The sequence below is a fragment of the Erithacus rubecula genome (genome assembly GCF_903797595.1).
Source record: "Erithacus rubecula genome assembly, chromosome: 3".
NCBI lineage: Eukaryota > Metazoa > Chordata > Aves > Passeriformes > Muscicapidae > Erithacus > Erithacus rubecula.
The window spans coordinates 51,860,682-51,879,244 of record NC_136689.1 but is presented as its reverse complement, the minus strand read 5'-3'; the positions used below and the strand labels follow the sequence as shown (position 1 = coordinate 51,879,244).

Below are 18,563 nucleotides of genomic sequence, written 5' to 3'. Positions count from 1 at the left end.
TGAAGGGATCTACAGCACCTCACATCATGACTTTTCATTACCTTTATTTGAGTTAGAGTTTTTTTCATCCTTAGTTTCTGTTTCTCTCATCCTTCTACCCTCTCAGAATTAGCTAAGGGAAAAAAAATGTATGGGCAGAATTTAACAATCTTCACAAACACAGTAAAAATTAAACACATGCACTAATTTTAAATTATGGGCAGTGTATGAGGGTAACAGGCATATTTATAGCTATAATAGCACCATACAGTTTTATATAGCCAGCATTAGCTATAGGGTTTCCTATAATAAATGTATATATTTTAGAAAGTCTGCTGTACATACATCACAAACACTCTTTAACATACCAGATAACTTCCAAACAGAATGCTCAAAACAAAACCAAGAAGGTTTATGAAGGTCTTGTTTTGCTTGCCTTTTATTCATAAAGTAGAATCACTATGTAAGTCATGACAAGTTATTCTGTAGGCAATGATGCACAACTCATTATTTTAAACCAAAAGGATTCAACTTATAGCTACTGCTGAGTTTTCTAGGTAGAAAAATTTTGTTGCCTTTTTTAAACTAAAATACACTAGCACTTGTCATTATAATTTGAATTAGGGCCATCAAGATGCTCGATATGTGTTCAGAAGCACTAAACTTAAGGACTTCCACTGCAATATAGACCTGAATCCCTTAAACTATTTATTACAGTCAGAACAGTAACTTTACTTTCACTTGTCAGGATCATGGATACTGTTTTCCGCAGAAATTTTACTTCAGCCAACATCTTGAAGTTACAGTATCAAAATTACTTGTAACACTTTATTCAATTAGAGTGATAACGAATGATTCTGGGAAAAGAGTCTCCAGGTCAGAGCAGCGCTCCTTCCTTTAGCATCAAGGATGCATGCCTTTTTTTATTCTCAATAGACAGATCTGTAACAGAGTTACACAGAAACAATACCAAGAACACAATGTACTGGGGACCTAAAAGGCACTTGCCTGCTACCGCATCTCAAAAACCAGGTATGATTCCCACACAAGTGGGAATTCCAGCAAAAGCAAGCTTTGCCATTTTAAAGTGGCAAATGCATTTTCAGAAACAAAACCTTATAAAGCGCTGTTGTGTTCTTTTAAGAAATTAATGCTGATAATTGATGACATTCCCATACCTTGAACACTGATCAGAACAGCACAAATGCAAATTCTATCAGTGCAGGCATGGGAATAAACCAGCAAAAGGATGATTTCTGATTCTGAAGCCAAACATCATCACTTCCCTTCTTTTAGAACCAGAAAGGGGGGTGAGGACATGGAAAGAAAAGAAAAAGAAAGACAGCCAAAACCAGCAGGCTAAGTAGTGTAACCGGAAGCATACAATTTACTGCTAATGGTTCAGTGTCTGCAAAGGACTGCTCAAGCTGTGCCCAACAAAACCTCAGTAATAGTCAAAGAGGGAAGTAAAAAAAAAGGCAAGATGTTTGGCTTTACTTTCTGTCAAATACTGTTAAATATGAGCCACTTAAAAAAATAGAATGAAAGAATCCAATAATGCTTTGTACAGGTGGTAGTGAGGTCCCTGGCTGGGCCTTCAGACAAAACCATTCCCATGTAAACCTTAAAGAGGATTAATCCTCAAGGACCACTGTAATGAGACCTTAAAAGGCTGAACAACAGCAGCCTATCACGGGGGGAAGCAGTAGCCTGCTCCCAGAAGTCTTCTCTAGCAGAGTTACATCAAAGCAAACTGGGACCAGATAGCAGGATTCTGCAAGAATCCCTTATCTCAGCGCTAGCGGATGCTTCTCCTCTGATTGTCTTGAACTGCCACCTGTCCCAGACATCTTTGAAGGGAATGCTAAGCCTGTGATGGATCTGACCTCCTCGAGCTGAGATTCTTTTATGTGTTTCTTCATTTTCTGCTCTGTTACATTCTTTCCCTGCAATGCACACTACATGAAACAAAGGGAGTTCTCACTCCTTGACTTACTGTCCCCAGCTATTTGAAAGCAAAAAAACAATGTTAAGGATTATACTTCACCCGCAATATGGAGCTGTCCTCAGGAGACAAGCCTCTTATTTTTGAGAGTTATAACTAGATGGCTTTTACACGAAGGGACTTTAAAATGAGGTTCAACATTGCTGGGAGCCAAGATATGAAAGCTGCATATCAGAGATAGCTTAAAAAACAAAAAGGTTCATAATACAGAAGTATATGAAAAATCACATTACAAAAATGAGCAGGAAAATAACCAGGAAGCACCAAGCCTCAGAGAAAACACCAAATTATTGTAGTATATGTATGCATCCCATGTTGCACACCAACAGCCTTTAATACCAGTGTCTACCATACAGCGCCAAAATCATCCTAGATTAAAGAAAAAGAATGGGTCACTCCAAATAACACAGAGGGTCTTCTACCTGAGACATGCCTACACTGACACAAAGTATTACAGTCGGCTCCCACGAGGGATATGGCTTCACCAGGAATGTTGTACATCAAGGTTGGCTTGTAACCAGTGATGCACTGGCAGGCACACTTGCCCTGACTTGGTGACATGTACTTGCAGTAGGATCAGCCGGAGTTACAGAGCTGAAGGTAAATTCAGGGGAATATCATCAGATTTTTATCTCATAGCTACAAGCCGTAATATACAAGTCAACATGGTCGTAAAAAGGCTGGGCTGAGGAGGAATACTGCTACAAATCCCACCTCTGGTTTCCCACTTTTGCACTCAGTTAATTCTGGACTGTTTAATAAGTCCTTTTCTTCTAAGCACATGGCACTGTCAGAAGAACAAGAAGCAAAATATAGGTAGGCGTCCAGCAGCACCTGTCAGTTCCCCACACTGACAAAATAAAAGTGTGTCATTAGCTGCAGTTAGGTGGGACTCAAGGAAGCACTATGCAGCAGGATGGAAGCAAATAGGAAGAGAAAGCACCCTTCTTGAGTGCTTTTGAAGCTCCCTAGGAAATCACAGCTGGAAGAGTTCAACCAACCATATAAATGGCAAAATTCTGAATCAAATAGCTGAGCTAGACTCTGTGAAAGACTGCAGCAAACAATGAACAGATATAGAGTCTGAATAATAAGTAAAAAAAAGGCATTACATGGAAAACACTGAGCAGACCCTGGCATTTTCTGGAGCCAAGATCTACTGGCACGTGTTGCCAAATAAATGTGGCCTAGAGGCATGCTCAAAAAGAATTTGAAGATGGCTTCTTCCCATCTATATAACAATTCTGACAACAGGGTATTGTGCTTCAAGACCACAAAGCAATGCCAGACTAAGCACCATAAGGAAAATACAAAAGTCATTTCTCAACAGACACCATTTCAGATGAGTGTCCTCCTTAGAGAGCTGTGTCAATACCTTGTGTAACCCTTAACAAACAGTATCCATGTCTACATCACTTCTTAAAGGCAGCCCAGAGGCCACCCCCTCAGGGTAAGGCACAACAACCTTGTGTTTTGCCAGCCTCCAGACACAGCCTCAGCAGCAACTGGCCCAACACGCCTCAGGTCCAGCAGGACCTGCATGCCTGGGCAACCCCACGTGTTAAAGCAACACAGGCAGCATTGCCACAGGCTACCTCCCAAAGAATTCCAGACAGGGACGCTGGCCACAACACAGAGACACAGCATGCCTTAACCATCTCTACAGACCACCTTTGCAGAGCAGAAGAGACCCAAAACTCACATCTATGGGAAGAACCACTACAGAAGTCCTTGTCCTCCCCGACCCTGGTTTATAATGCACAAAGAATGAATGGGGTACTAAATGCCAGGCATGTGTTAATCTGATAAGTAACTACTGACTTTGAAGAAATGTGCTATTTCCCCACAAGAAGCAGAAACATTTTCACAGGCCAGCATTCTGTGTTTCATTCAGGTTTTTGATTTATTCTGCGGGATCATATGAAGCCAAATCAGGCCTTTAGCTTTTATTTAAAGGGGTTTCTTCCAGTTTGCTTTATGTGTTCAAATTTAAAAAAAATTAACAGGAAATTTGTAAGAATGAAAAAAAGCAAAAACCATAGCCATTGTCAGTCTCATGCAATGTAAGGACTTAGATGAACAGGACATACATCAGGCTTTCCAAAACAAATCCCATCCCAAATACTGGGCAGATCAATAATTAGCTAGTAATGTATGATTAGTGCTCCTCTTTTCCCTCCTAGTTACAAGAAAAAAAAAATTCCCTCTTATCATAGCAGTAATTAATGTTTTTGATGTCTGGCACCAATTTTATTGTTAACAGCACTGTTAGATCAGTGGTGTTAATGCCAATTCAAAGATTGTCCAGCATGAAGAACAGCTTTGGTGCCAACAGTTTCCTATCACTGTACCATGCTGGACCATCCCGGTGAAGTGAGCAACCAATGTTTATACAGAATACAGGCCTTGATCCAAATTTCATTCATCCAAGTAACCCAATTCCATTTCAACAACAATGTCTAACAGAAGGCAAGGCCAAAGCTTGCAGCTTTCATTAAGTTGTATCTCTATATAGGCTGGTAAAAAAAAAAACAACAGTATGTTTTAGCACTAAGGCGTCTGAAATGCTAGAACAAAATCTAATTCAACACATTCAACTCATTAGTTATTTGCTTCTACTCTTGGTATGGTGTTACACTCAGACATTACCATAATCAGCCATTTATTTTGAAGTATTTAATATGCCATTACTTTTGGCTTGTTACCACTGGCTACTTCAATGGGGACTGTAGACGGAAGAATAAAAATGTTCAGCTCTTCATTTGCGAAATGGCAACATAGATTCTTGGGAATTAAGATTTTAAATTACAAATAGCATGGAGAGCAGGTGAGATAAAGGGTCGAATCTAAGGCAACTGGGGATTATTTCAAAGTTTATTGAAGCCAGGAGCTGTTGATTCATTGAATTCACTGGGTCCTGGATCAGCATCATTCAACTGTTTGGGAAAAATGACGGCTCAGGGCAGCACTGAAATGTGAAAAGGAAACTAGAATAAACAATGGGGGACCCTCTATACCACCTTATTCAGTGTGAAACATGAAGGAAGCATAACCGAGATTAGAAAACAATTCTGTTATCTGGTAAGCTATCTGTTTTGAACTCAAAAAAAAAAAACTGCAAGACAATAAAAAGGCAATATAGAAAGCAAAAATCAAAAGGCTGTTTTTAAAGTGATAACTCCCACTTTTTAAAGGAAGTATGAAGATGTACAAACCTGTACATACATATATTCACATGCACATACTGGCTTTCTTGCTGCTGTACCCACCAGCACACAATGCCAAAGACCATATGGCAACACAGCAGCTGTACTCTTGAAAACACAGCTATGAGTACATCAATATTGAGGATAATACTGTTTCCCTGCACTGGGGGCTGCTGCCTTGGCTGTAAGCTGTATTATCAGAAATCAATAAAGGTAGCCAGTATGTCTGACTGAAGGGGTAGGTATTCCTGACATGATCTCCAAACACAGATGTGATCCACTCAGAGCAAGCTCAAGAGCTCCAGTTGAGGAGTGTTTTAATAAGAGTTTAGAGAGTACTGTGTAAACTACCAAGGCTAAGAGGTAAAGAGCCAGACTAAGAGGAAGCTAATTGTGCTGGTAGGTGTGAATAAAAGGAAGTAGAGGCTATGGCTAAGTGGCTCTCATCCTAAGTATTGAGCTCAATCAATAGGAATAAAGCTGTATCTGCAAGCGATCCTGAAAAAGGTTCAGCAACTACAGCATTTAAACTGTCATAAAAGCAAAGGCCTGTTTAATCCTGCACTCCAACAGGAGGCTAGTACTGACAGACTTACCTGGGATGAGCTTGAAACTGCACTTTGACAACGGGGCCCATGCTGCCTTTCAAATCCTCCCCAGACAAGGTCAATGCCATGCAGACAGCAGCCCCATGGTGCCCACACACCCCCACTACTCCCACTGCCCATCTGAGGCATCCTCTGTGGCACAATGCCCTCCTTCTGTGCCCACACAAGGGCCAGGGGGCAAGAGCAATGAAAAATACAGCATGTCCAGATCTCAAGCACTCAGAATGAAAGAAAATTAACACAAGAGTCATGGCAGAGGACCATCCTGTACACATTTGCTACTCTGAAACTTTTTATTGCTATAGTTTGCTCAACAAAAGGTGGACAATGACAGCAGAGATGGTGCAAAACACTCTGAATTTAAATGTTTGTTTTCTACATTTAGACATGATAACTGAGGATTCTGCTGCCTAAGTGCAGACACATAGGGGCACCTTAGATCCCTGATATATCTGGACATTCATACAGAGTTAACAGATGTGACCCAGGATACAGGGATTCACCAGGCTGGCAGTCAGACCACTTAGGATCCTCATGGGCATGTAAATGTCATGCAAACTCAGGTTCCAATCTCTACTTAGGCAACTAAATTCCCTCTAGAAAGCTGACCTGAGAGAACACCAATGCACGAGAACCATCTCACATTTTCCCCACCTTCCAGCTGCTGATGCCACAGCAGTTACATTGTATGCACACAAAATCAGCCCAAATCCACTACAAACCTTTGGTTTCAAAAGCACTGTGACAAATGTCTGTGTATCAAGGGATATAAGGAAACTACTTTTGAAGAAGCTTTTCACTCTCTCCTGATTTAGGGGCAGCTGATCTGCCTTGATGCTCAAGAGATGGATTACATTATTTCTTGGCTTTTTCTTTTCAGTTCTGAACCATGATTCTGTGGCTCTGAGCAATGAATTCTGTCTCTTTCCATGAAGGCAGTATACAACAAACACATACTGTAAAGCAGCTAAAGAAGCTTAAGCTGGAAAAAAACAACTCAAATTCATTAGAGAAGTGGGTTTGCATTTCTCCTGTCCTCATTTTCCCCATTCTTTAAAAAAAAAAAAAGAAAAACAAACCAACCAAACAAACAAACAAAAAAAAACCAAAACAAAACACCACACATAAAACCTCATCCTACAGCTTCCTTAGATGCAGTTGAACACCAAAACAAGGAGAGATTAATAGAACATTTTTAATGTGCTTCTCAAAACATTTTTAGAATTTTGAAGTCCAACATAATTATAGGGATAGAAATATTTTCCATAATTTCTTATTTCTTACTTAGAAATAAGAAATCTCAGACATTCATTTCCACCAGATCAAACCAAACCAAACAAAAAAAAAAAACCCAAAAAACCAAAAACTCTAATTAAAAAAAGCAACAAAACCACAAAAAACCCACAAAAAAAAAACAACTGCAACAAAAAAAAAAAAACAAAGAAAAATAAAACATAAAAAAAATAAAACAACAACAAAACAAAACAAAACAAACAAAAAAAAAAAAAAAAAAACAAAAAACAACAACCCACCCAAAACTACATGATCACCTTTCAACTGCTCAATCACATTACACTTCAAAGCTTTCCAGATATTGGCAGTTCTGGTGTCTGTCTCATGCTGAGGAGAGAAAAAATGCATAAGAAGGAAGAGCATATCTACATACTGTAAATCTATAGGTGCAATTGTTACTTCCCAGTGAGACCATCACAAAAAGGCAGCAACTCTAGGGCTCTCAAGACATTTCTGATTTCACAGGGCTCCAGAGAAATGGGCAGGAGTACTTCCAATAAGCAGTTTCAAAAACAATGCGAGAGGTTTGGAAGGCATCTTGGAGAAGCTATTTCCACTTATACGCTGCTAAGCTTACAAGGTCTGCAGCACCTTCCCAAATTTCACACTGAAGTTGCCTCTGACCATAAGTTTGAACTTGAGAACAGTAATGGTTTTTGTTGGAGGCTACTGAAAGATGCTATTATATTTTAGACTTTTAATCCCAAAAATGTTTTTGCAAGCACGCAAATTTTTTAAAGATCCACACTTCAATTGCTCAGCTGACAAGAGCAGTCTGACAGTCACTTTTCTAACGGAGGCTTTTTTCCTTGTGAGTTCTATTAAAAGCTTTAGATTTTACTTTTTTCAACTACTTCTACTTGACAACATTCAGAAACCACCCCATAAATCACTGTCAGTAGAGGGTTTTGTTACTAAAGTGCTTAAGCCTCTCCCCTGCAAAATGCTGTCGAGTTGAAGTAGGACCCAGATTCTCAGAGTTTGAAACTAAAGAGCACCTAAATGTATTTAAAGACTCTGGCCCAAAATCTCTACAAGGATTCTCCACTGACACTCTCCTACCACTGTTCAACCAGACTAGGTAGAAACTCTCTACAAAAAGCTGTCCTGGTCTCCTGTCACCCAAAGACACTGTGAAACTAGAGGTGAGATGAGAAACATGCCTGCTTTGAGGCTATCCAGAAGTGTCTTGGTTGTCTCTCCTGAGTCCAAAATTATGCCAGGGAGATGACAAGGGAGACTACCACCTACTCCTCTGTAAGCCCTATCCATGAGCCCATCTGCTGGTGGTGACCTGGACTGCTCTCACTGTCAAATGTGCCGCACAGAGCTGGCCACTGTGCTTCAAGGGTCATTGCCATGAAAAGTAATTGCTTTCCAGTTACTACATTTTAAAATAGTGTTTCCAGTTAACAGTTGGCATTTTAGAGACATTATCCAATTCCCTCCCCCCCCCTCCCCTTTTCCTTTCCTAAGGGGATATGAAGGAAGAATTCTTCTCAACAGAAATTAACACTAGTAAATGAACAAGTGCACCTAGTGAACCAGCATTGTATTTTCCTTGCTGGGGTCTTTTGTTGATATTGCAAATTGATTTTGAGGTGACACTAACAGTGGGTAATCTAACTCAGGCAGTTATGCAAGGCCCAGTCCTTACAAAGCTAAGTCCAAGAACAGTCAGTGGGAACTGAGGGCAATCAATACCTTTGGAGGGCTAATCCTATGAAATGTGCAACAAGTTCCCACTTCCTCAGATAGATACAGAAGCTTCAAAATCAGCAAACTAAATCCTTGATAAGAAGAAGGATAAAAAAGGAAAGGAAAAGGAAAAAAAAAAGAGTGAGTTCCTGCTTTCAGCTAGTGCAACCTCTTTGAGACGAAGTGACTTACTGCAAAGAGAATCCTGCAAGGGCCATACGTTCCTGCATATATCAATTTTTGGATCGGAGCCAAGTGTTCTGTCACTTGGCTTTTTACTTAAGATAATTCTTCAGGTTTTGCTAATTAGGTACTAACAATTCTTTCAGACGAGCTGTATAACCCAGGGAAGAATATCAACTATATGTTTTAAATCAAAGTGTTTACATCAGGAATGATTCATTTTTTCCATGAGGAATGACTTGTGAGACAGGCAGTCTTAGTCTGCCATAAATCTACATGAAAATTAAAATTGCGGAAGAGAATAACAAGGGCAAGTTGCTATCCCCATCTTCCCTGCCTCAGCCCCAACTTGAGATGGAATTTACATTAACGAGGGGCTCCAACTACCACTGGAATTAGTGTTTGAGAAACTCAGGATTTTAACTCCTTTTAAGAAACACTGTGATCAAGGTTTGTAACTCTGCTTTCCTCAACAAAGAAAAGGAGCTAACTCCAGCATTTCTGTCCTCTGTCCTAAAGCCTTTTTAAAGAAAAAAGTTTTTAAAAGTGAAACAAACAAAAACAGCATCCCCCCCTTCCTTTGTGAGCTGTGTTTAAATAGTGGTTAAGAAATCCATAACAAAAAAGGCAGAAAAGAAAAAATTCTGGTTTAGGTCTGTGTTTTGCCTTTTGTCTGCTGGAGGATAGAAGGCTGTGAGTTGAGCATGGGACTGTACTCACATTCCCAGTCACTAATGGTTGAGGGGCTCTCTGGTGGTGCAGAAGGGCCGCCAGCTCCATAGCATGTTTCATCCCAGCTGTTTGAAAAGCTGGTTCACTTGAAACATTACCATTACCCCCACCCACACTCTGCAGGAGAGCTAACTCCCTCTCAATGAGGGATTTATTCCACATTCATGGTAACTATTATTACCAACATTTACAACATCAGTCATTTTAATTAGAAAAAAAATTAAAACAAAAAAAAATCCTGCAATGCAGAAACAGACACATACATATTTACATGTAAAAATGCAAAGCACTCAAGTTGTTTCTAATAACTGCAGCTCATGGGAGGGACATGCGTTCCACACACAACTGACTTAAACACTCTTTTTCTTTTTTTGTCATAAAAATATACAGATGTCTTTCTTCAAAAAAATTATTTTCCCTTTCCTGTGTTACAGGAAGCCTGCCCACACTTTTAAATACAAAGTGGGTATAAATAGAAGCACGAATTAGGCATCTTGAAAAGTCTGTATTTTCCAACCACAGGGAAACTAAGAAATTACTATGAGTGTTTACACATCTGACTATGTTGAATTAAAACATTTTCTATTCATATGCCCAAGAAAATTGGCAAGAAATTAAAAAAGGAAAACAATAGCCTCTCTGGTTCTTTACCTGTTGCTACAGTTTACATTATTCAGCCTTCTTCATATGGACCACTAAAAGTGTCAGTCTGAATACAGTCACCACTCTGATGAAAGCATATCTTACATATATAAATGATATAACTACTATGAAAATTTCAGTAAGACTGTCTGCTTTCCTATAAATCTAACTAGACATTTGTCTTTTTAGTTGTCTCTCTGTATCATAGCTATTAAAGGTAAATAAAAGCATGATGGCTCTTTTTATGACATTAATAGCTTGAGGGACTTTACAAATCAGTGAATACAAATGTACTACTCATTACAGGAGAGGGAAGTAGGTCTGTCCATCTGATGCTTTCTGACTTAGATTTCTGCTTTAAGATCTTGTGGCTCATTTAAAATTAACTCATCTCCCATTTCTCTACTGTCATATGCTGGATAACTTCTGGTATTCTCTCAAATACTGACATCAATGCTTTTCTAGTAGTACACACAGCCTAAGTAGCTAACATTAATGGTCACAATACAGACACAGCAACTTCATTAAATCTTGACAACTCTTGTCATAAACTGAATTTGGGAAAATAAACCAAAATAAACTCGTTGCAAACCACTTAGATACATGCTGATTCACCAGATATTTTTCTTTTGTCTGAACCTTCAGCAATTTCAGTAACACTTTGAACAAGATTTAAGGGGTGAGCTGGCAGCTGGTCAGATGGTCAAAATGGCAATCTTCCTCACTAAATTCAGCATAAGGTCTGTTGGTTGTTTGAGGGTTGTTTTTGTCACACATTTCATTTCTCCCCAGCTGTACTGCCTACAAACAGAGAAGCTATTTTGCTTCCCCAATAATACTTGTTTGTTTTGGTGGGTGTCTTTTTAGACAAGATTTGGGCATTTGTTAACCAGAAGCTAGGAATGGTGCCTCCAGCCCCTGAGGTAATACTTGTATGCTCTGCTGCTCACGAGTGGCAGTGTGCACTGCGCATTCATGCCTCTCTAGCAGGAGTCTGCCACGGGTGTGCTGCAGCACATGCTCCTCAGCAGAGAGATGAGTAACTCCCCCAGAGGGTTTGAGCAGGTCTGTACGAGAGCAGGAGAGCAGGGTGTACAAAAACCAACTGACTACACTGAAACAGAGCTCAAAAGCTTAACTGTAAACTTTTTCCCTAAATACTGATCTAAACTATACAGACAACAAGTGTTCATTTTCTCATAATACCTCCATCCTTATTAACAATCAGACTCTCTTCTTTTTTTTTTTTTTTTTTAAGAAGGTTGGTGAGACTTAAGGTTGTGCAAGACATACTTTGATCTGCACCCTGATGAGTGAACATTCCCCTTTGCTGCTAGCCCAACTAATGAAGGGATAAAATTAGCTTTTATCCCTGGCACTTTCTTTAGCAAAAAAACATGCACTAATCAGCTGTCCTCACTAATCAGTCGTCTGGCTAATGACCTTTTGCCTTAAAATACTAAAATTTCTGAATGATGTTTAAAAAAAAAGAAAAGCAGTGCAGACTGCTCTCTCTTTGTGGGTCTTAAGCCTATCATCTGGAATTGGAGACTGAAAGGTTAAAATGGCAAATCTGTATCCTGACTGGGTGATAAATCTATAATCAAAAGGCACAAGCCTTGACACCTCAAGATGTACTTCATTACTACACAACTAAATGATCTTTTTTCTCTTTTTTCGTAAACTAGAAACAGATGAAAAAAAAAATTGCTTAACTCCTTCATACTTTGCCTGTGGAGAAATCCACTCCACATCTGTGTTCAAGTGTCGGTTAATTTCTTACTTTTTTATTAATGCCTGAGCAACAATTCAGAAGTTGAAACCATTTGCCTTTTTTCCTCCCCCTTACAACTTCAGGGAACTATAGCTGAGAAAGAAAATTGCAAAACCACTCCATCAAGCCTGCATTCTCAAACACACTTGTGAAGGTCTAAAAAAACCCTCCAAAACAAAACAAAGAGTCCAAAAGCACAAAAATAAACCTTCCAATTCCCCGAAATCTCAGTGTATAGGGCACAGTCCTTCTTCCTCTCAAAAACATACTTTTACATTGTTTAAAAGAGGGATTTTTAAGGCCTGTTTCATTTTCCTTCTCTGCTTTCTATAATGAGGCCCGTTTTTCTTCGTGTGTTAAGGAGGTGGAGAAAAACACAACCCTGGATGGCTGAGGAGGATTAGCAACAGATGAGACGTCCTGTGGAAGTCACTTTGCAGAGGCCTGCGATAATTCCTAGCTGCAGTGCAACTGCAGCCTGGCTTTTAACTTCGGGAAAAAAAGAAATTGCATTTACCAAAAAAATCCACTCCCTCCAGATAAACCGGTTGTCCCTGGGGGCGATGCAAAGGGACAAAAATCACATTAAACTTGGCAGCCTTCCAACTTTGCATCCCCAGTGATCAGTACTCACGGTAGTGAGGGTCCATGTAGCCGTTCCGGGGGTCCATGGTAAAGAGCGTCCCGCGGTAAGGTACGGAAGGTTCGGGAAGGTGCGATATAGATCCATGGATCTCCTTCTTGATTAATGAGGCCCTTTCCTCACTCGACGTGGAAGGCTCTTCACTGATCTTGCCGAGGCCTTGCCCACCCTGCGGCTGCATTGTGATCGCGTTCCGTCTCTCTCTGTGATAGGTCTGCCCAGGACTTTCATCCTCTGCAAAAAAACGAGGGAGAAGAAAGAGAGAAGGGAAGAAAAAAGGGAGACACAGACTTTTAGCCCATTTATAGCAAATACAATAAAGAGAAGTTCTCCCCCCTAGCCCTCCTCCTCCCCCCGGTGTAAGTTTGTGGCAGGAGGTGCCTGTGGCTGTGAGGGATGGCTGGGGCCGCATGCCCGTTCGGGCAGTAGATCACCGTCACCCAAGCACCGACGCTCCGGCCAGCGGGGCTATCAATTGTGCACAACAGAGCTGGCTGTTTCCCTGCCTCTGGGACAAGCAGGCTGGGAGCCCCTGATGGGGAGTCAAGCCATGATTTGTCACGCAGAGGAGAAGATGAACCCCACCAGCTGGGCCTAAATCACAGCCAGCCACCCACCACAGCTCTGCAGCCCAGCTCCAGGTCCGGGGTTTGCCTGTGTCAGGGGCTGAAACCTCTCAGGGAGGTGATCAGAACCAAGGTGGGCAGCCATAAAATGGGTACAGCAGCTCATGATACAGGACCAGCAGCATTAGCCAGGCACAAGCATGGCCACCTGCTCTGACAGTGTCACCACGCTGGTGCCTGTGCAGCATGGTGGGGTGCAATCCCCCTACGTCTTTTTCCCATATCCACACAAACAAAGCCACAAACTCTTAATGAACAAGGAGGAAGGAAAAGTGGGGGGAGAAGCAATAATAAATAAGAGAGTCAAACCCAAGCCCTAGTTTGGAGTAAGCCTCCATGCCTGTGGTACCCCTAGTAAGGGGAAAAGAGCCTCCAGACCATGGTTCTATCAGCCTTCCCTGCAGACAGCTCCAGGACTAGGTACTAAAACACCCCACTGCTCCCACAAGAATTTTAACCCCTAGGGACTACATACACCCTTCAAAAACCAGACAAAATGGTTCTGTTCCTCAGAGTCAAGATGCATGTTCCTAAGTACATTTCACAGATGCCATGTGGCACAGGGGCTTTGCTAGGTACATAAGTCTCCAATGTAAATGCTCTTCTTCAGCTGCATTATTGGTTTAAAATAGAGATATTTCTCTAAACAAGGTTGATTCCTTGCTGGCTGTAATCCTTGGCCAATACCAATACTCCAGGTACAGCCTTGTTCCATCAACCACACTGCACATGCAAGTGTGCACCAATAGATCTTTAAGGAATACTGATAAAGACTCCTCATTTCAAAATCACTCTGCAGCTGTAGAAGCACACAAGGAATCTCAAATAATTAAATGCTGGGCACAAAAATGGTAACTAGAAAAGGAAATGAAAACACCCTTAGGAAATAGAACTAAAGTGCTCTTAGTCTACAATCCACATGCAAGGAAGAGTGATTGACACCAGCCCCAAGATTGCAGTTCAGCTGTCAGAGATTTGAGGTCAGGGCTAAGTTTTCTCTTGTACCTTTCCCTGGTGTACTTGTTCACACAGCAAAAGCAGCAGCTAGCAATTCACCAGGTGACTACTTTCAGCAAGCCTGACACCAGTGTAACTCAGCCTATGTGCCTTTATATGAATTAGATTAGAAACAGGCTCTGTACATACAGATACCTGGCCATTATATGTGCAAACTAGCCACACCATTGCTTTGAATGAAATGCTAACCAGTTTTTCCCCTGCCCCCTCTCCCCCATAGCAGCAGCAACACAAAAACTCAGCAGCATAGCCTATTGAGCACTTAATTATTTTTCTATCTCCAAGTATTACAGCAACCAGGGTTTGCTGACTTATCAGCATCTTCCAGGGACAGAATTCTTTTTGCAGCCAATAATTCTACATACAGAGCTTTTCCAGGGTTGGGTCTGAGGAGAAAGAGTTAATGGAAATAGACAACAACATTACAGAGTTTAAACCCTTTGCCCTTTTCTACTTTTTATTAATATGCACAGGCATTGGTCCCTGCCCTGGATTAGCAGGGTTTAAGGTTTCAACTTTTTACTGAAGCTGGTTTTAGTTAGAGAACTGCAAATCAGGGACTAAAACTTTAAAACTTATATGAGGTTTTTAGAAACTCGCTTGTATAACTAAAAAAAAAAAAAAAAAAAAAAAAAAGAAATCACCCCAAAGATATATTTTCCATCAAGTTTCTCTTTAGCTAGAGTCTTTTGTCTTTTATGTTAAATTTCAACCTAGAGTGAACTTTTACAGATGAGACATAAACTCCTATAAAAACGGGGTATTACACTCCATTTGAAATTCTGACAGACTTAAGTAGAGCAAGCTAACCGCTGCTACAAGAGTTCAGAAAGAAGAAAGCTAGAGTGATTTGTGGGGCTGTATAATCACTCAGATGATCAGATAGGATTTCAGTTCTTTTACTCTTCCATATAAAGATAATATTTGTTAAAACTGCCATCCTGGGATACAACTAGAAGCTGACATCTGTTTGCAGACTCTACTTTCATATTTTTCTTCTCAAAACATGCAAGCGTCATGAATCAAGGTACAAGTGACTGTTATGGAGAAGGCTGATTTTTCAAGTTGCTGAATGAAATTCAAGCACTACTTTCAGTAACTTAGAAACTGAAGGAAATATATGGTTTGCTTTAATAAGCTTTTCCCTTTTTTTTGGTTACTTGAGAAAAAAAGAAAACAAAACAATTTTGCCTTCTGCATCAACGATCTCTCTCCCCATTACAAAGTTATCACCATGTGCTGTTACAAGTCAAAAGTTTCTGTGCATTTTCCGCCACACAAAAATTGCCCCACAAGTATTTAACTAAACATGATGGCGTTTTTGCAATAATAGTAAGGTTTATTCATCAGCCAAACGTTGACTTCACACCACTGGGTTGCTTGTGATAGGAGGCAGATGAGAAATCTGACAGCACCCACGCTCCAGGACACCAAGAGCCAGGCATTTTGCAGGAGCTCCCCCGGCGCCGAGCGGGAAACTCCTTTGGCAGCACCGCTGCCGACTCTCACGGCAGGCGAGCCACTCCAGTGCGCCAGAAGGGGAAAGCTGCCTCATCTTGTTCTGCCTCAACTGCAGCGCTCAATAAGGCTTCGAGAGGAAGAACGGGCAAGGTGCGCCAGGCCAAATTATTGACAGAAACACACTGCCTACCATGGCAACAAGTGGGATTCTAAAGCAAAAATGTAAGCAAACAGCCCACTTCTCCAGCAGCATCTGCCAAAGGGGTTTTACAGCCAAATAAGAGAGAACTGTTCTGTTATTGCTCTGCTCACATTTTAGAAGTGACCAGCTTTAGGGTCAAAAGAAATGTCTGATTTATTTAAATGTTGTAGAGAGACAAATGCCAAAGTGAAAGATTAAGTTGGCGGCAGCCGAACTCCGGCATAATTCCTCTCACCTTTTCCCAGTGTAAGAGTGAAGGGTTAAATAGGAATAGAAAAAAAGCAATCATGCCCAAGAGCAATCTGCATAAGCTTCTCTTTATTCACATACACCCTTTCTCTGACTTAACAAGCCAATAGCCAGAGACACATGTTAGAAGTGCCCAGTCTTGAATGATCACTTTAATCCAGGATTCTCACATCCACTGAGAAACACCTGATTTAGTCCTGCTATTTTGATCAGAAGCCAATTTTATTAGAAGTGCAGAGCTCCTCACTTAATGGAGCACCTCACACTCAATCAAAAAGCTTTGTCAAAAAAAAAAAAAAAATCACACTGGACAGCATGCCTGAATAAACACACTTTTAATTGCACAGCTAATTTACTCAGAAAGTTTTTTAAAAATCAGCACAAGCCAAAACAGCACAAAAATCCTTTAAACTTTCTTTATCTATTGAACTTTTTTGTCTTTTGCCTTTCTTACCATAGACCAAGACAAAGTAAAAGCTTTTTTACTTTAAACCACCTAAAGTCAGAAATTGAAAAAAAGTTGAAAGAGCAGACTAAAAGTCAAGCCAAACACACTTCAGAGACACCCTTGCTTAAACAAGACAACACCAGCCCAGTTAAATCTCTGTATGTTAAGTTCCATCACTGTATTTCTGCTAGTAACTTTCAGAGAGTATTACTATCTCATGAGAGATCTGACAGCACTTCAGCTGAGTAGGAGAAAAAACAAGGTACTTACAACTCAGTCCAAGAGACCCTGGCTGATGTTCCCTCTAAGCTCTTCTCTTCTCTTGACCAAAATTCTCTGGCTAACAGGACATGGGCATTCCTCCCTCTTTCCCTCTCTCTCCGTTCTCCCCCCCCCCACCCCCTCCCACCCCCATCTCCCTCCCTCTCTCTCAGAGGCAGTGCTTCTCCCATTAGAGGAATTAAAAGTGGTTGGTGCCATGCTAAATTTAACAAGCTCATTAGTATTCTTCCTGTGTGCTTCCTAGTGAACTCTCCCTATTCAAGCAGCTCTCTCTAGCTGAGGGGTCAGGCGGCTAATCATTAAATCAAACTAATGTCACCCTATCACAATCAGCCTAAGAGAAGGAGGGTTTATTATTTCAGTTTATGCTAAATAAACGGTTTTACAAATGGTCTCCAAGCAAGGTCAACAGCAGCTTCAATTACAAGACAAACTTAACAAGAGTTGCTATAAACCAAGTGCTCCATATTGACCTAAGCACAAGCTCCACTCTGCATATTGCCACTAGCAGGATTGTACAGGAATGCATATTGTAAAATAAAGGAAAGGGTAATCTTTTCTTTGCGAGAATTTGTGACTGCACAGAGACTGCTCATTCACCTCTCCCCAACCAGATTGCTGCTCAGCTCAATTCACCCCACACAAAGGCTGAAGACCAGACCTCAATGGACCGAGTGAAACATGTTCAAAACTAGGCTCTCTATTGTGACTGAATTTCTTAACATCTTTTCAAAAAGCGGAGAATGCCTTGAGGCTAAAGGAAGAAACAGGCTAATGGTGAATTGGGAATACTGAGCAAATTTCAGAGCCCTTTCCTCCTAGCTTTTGAGGTTGAAAGCAAGCTCTTTCCTTTCAAGTTTCAAAGTCCTTTTTCCTCCCGCAGTGTCACAGAAGGATTTGAAAAGAAGGTAATTGTGCTCACAGTCCCCCTGATCAGAGCTTACGTCCTATTTCTGGTATTTCAGAATACTTCTTGCAATAATGGTGCATATAGCTCAATCCCTTAACCGTCCTGCACTCTGCAATTGCTCATTAAATGAACAATTGCTGGTATAAAATGCCTTTTATGTTCAAGGTCTGGATATAAGATAAGCATTCTAGTACTCTAAATTTGGTTTACTAAGGAAACTCTCCATCATTAAATTACAAAACTGAAATCAGAATATCAGTCTTTCCCAGAAAGTAGCATTTTAGATGTTGTGAGCCAGAAGGAAGGGGGAAGGTGGAATGTAAAAAAGATTGACTACTTTGATTCTTAACAGAACATATACCTAAGTAAGAAAGCAATTTCCTTCCCGTTTAAGAAAGTCTAAGTTTTTGACACCTGATATTTTCTTCCTTGAAATGATGCAATAGAACAATTGCTAGGCTCATTAAGACACCTGTACCTGCACCTTCTTGTGTACACACACTTTTCACCACTCTCTGGCAACCTTAAGAGCAACATCGGGGGAATAGATCTGTAGGATTGTGCCTGCCTTTACAAACAGCGTATGTTGTAAGTGGAATTTTGTT

The 18,563-nt window shown here is 40.7% G+C and overlaps 1 protein-coding gene across 5 annotated transcripts in view; it reads right to left on the bottom strand.

Annotated features, from left to right (window-relative positions):
• GLI3 (GLI family zinc finger 3) overlaps positions 1 to 18,563 on the bottom strand; it is a 203,898-nt gene that overhangs the window by 124,248 nt on the left and 61,087 nt on the right. For all 5 annotated transcript variants that reach the window (XM_079301522.1, XM_079301524.1, XM_079301521.1 and 2 more), the window contains one exon: positions 12,755 to 12,997. In XM_079301522.1, coding sequence (XP_079157648.1) covers positions 12,755 to 12,997 — 243 coding nt within the window. The remainder of the gene's footprint in view (positions 1 to 12,754; positions 12,998 to 18,563) is intronic.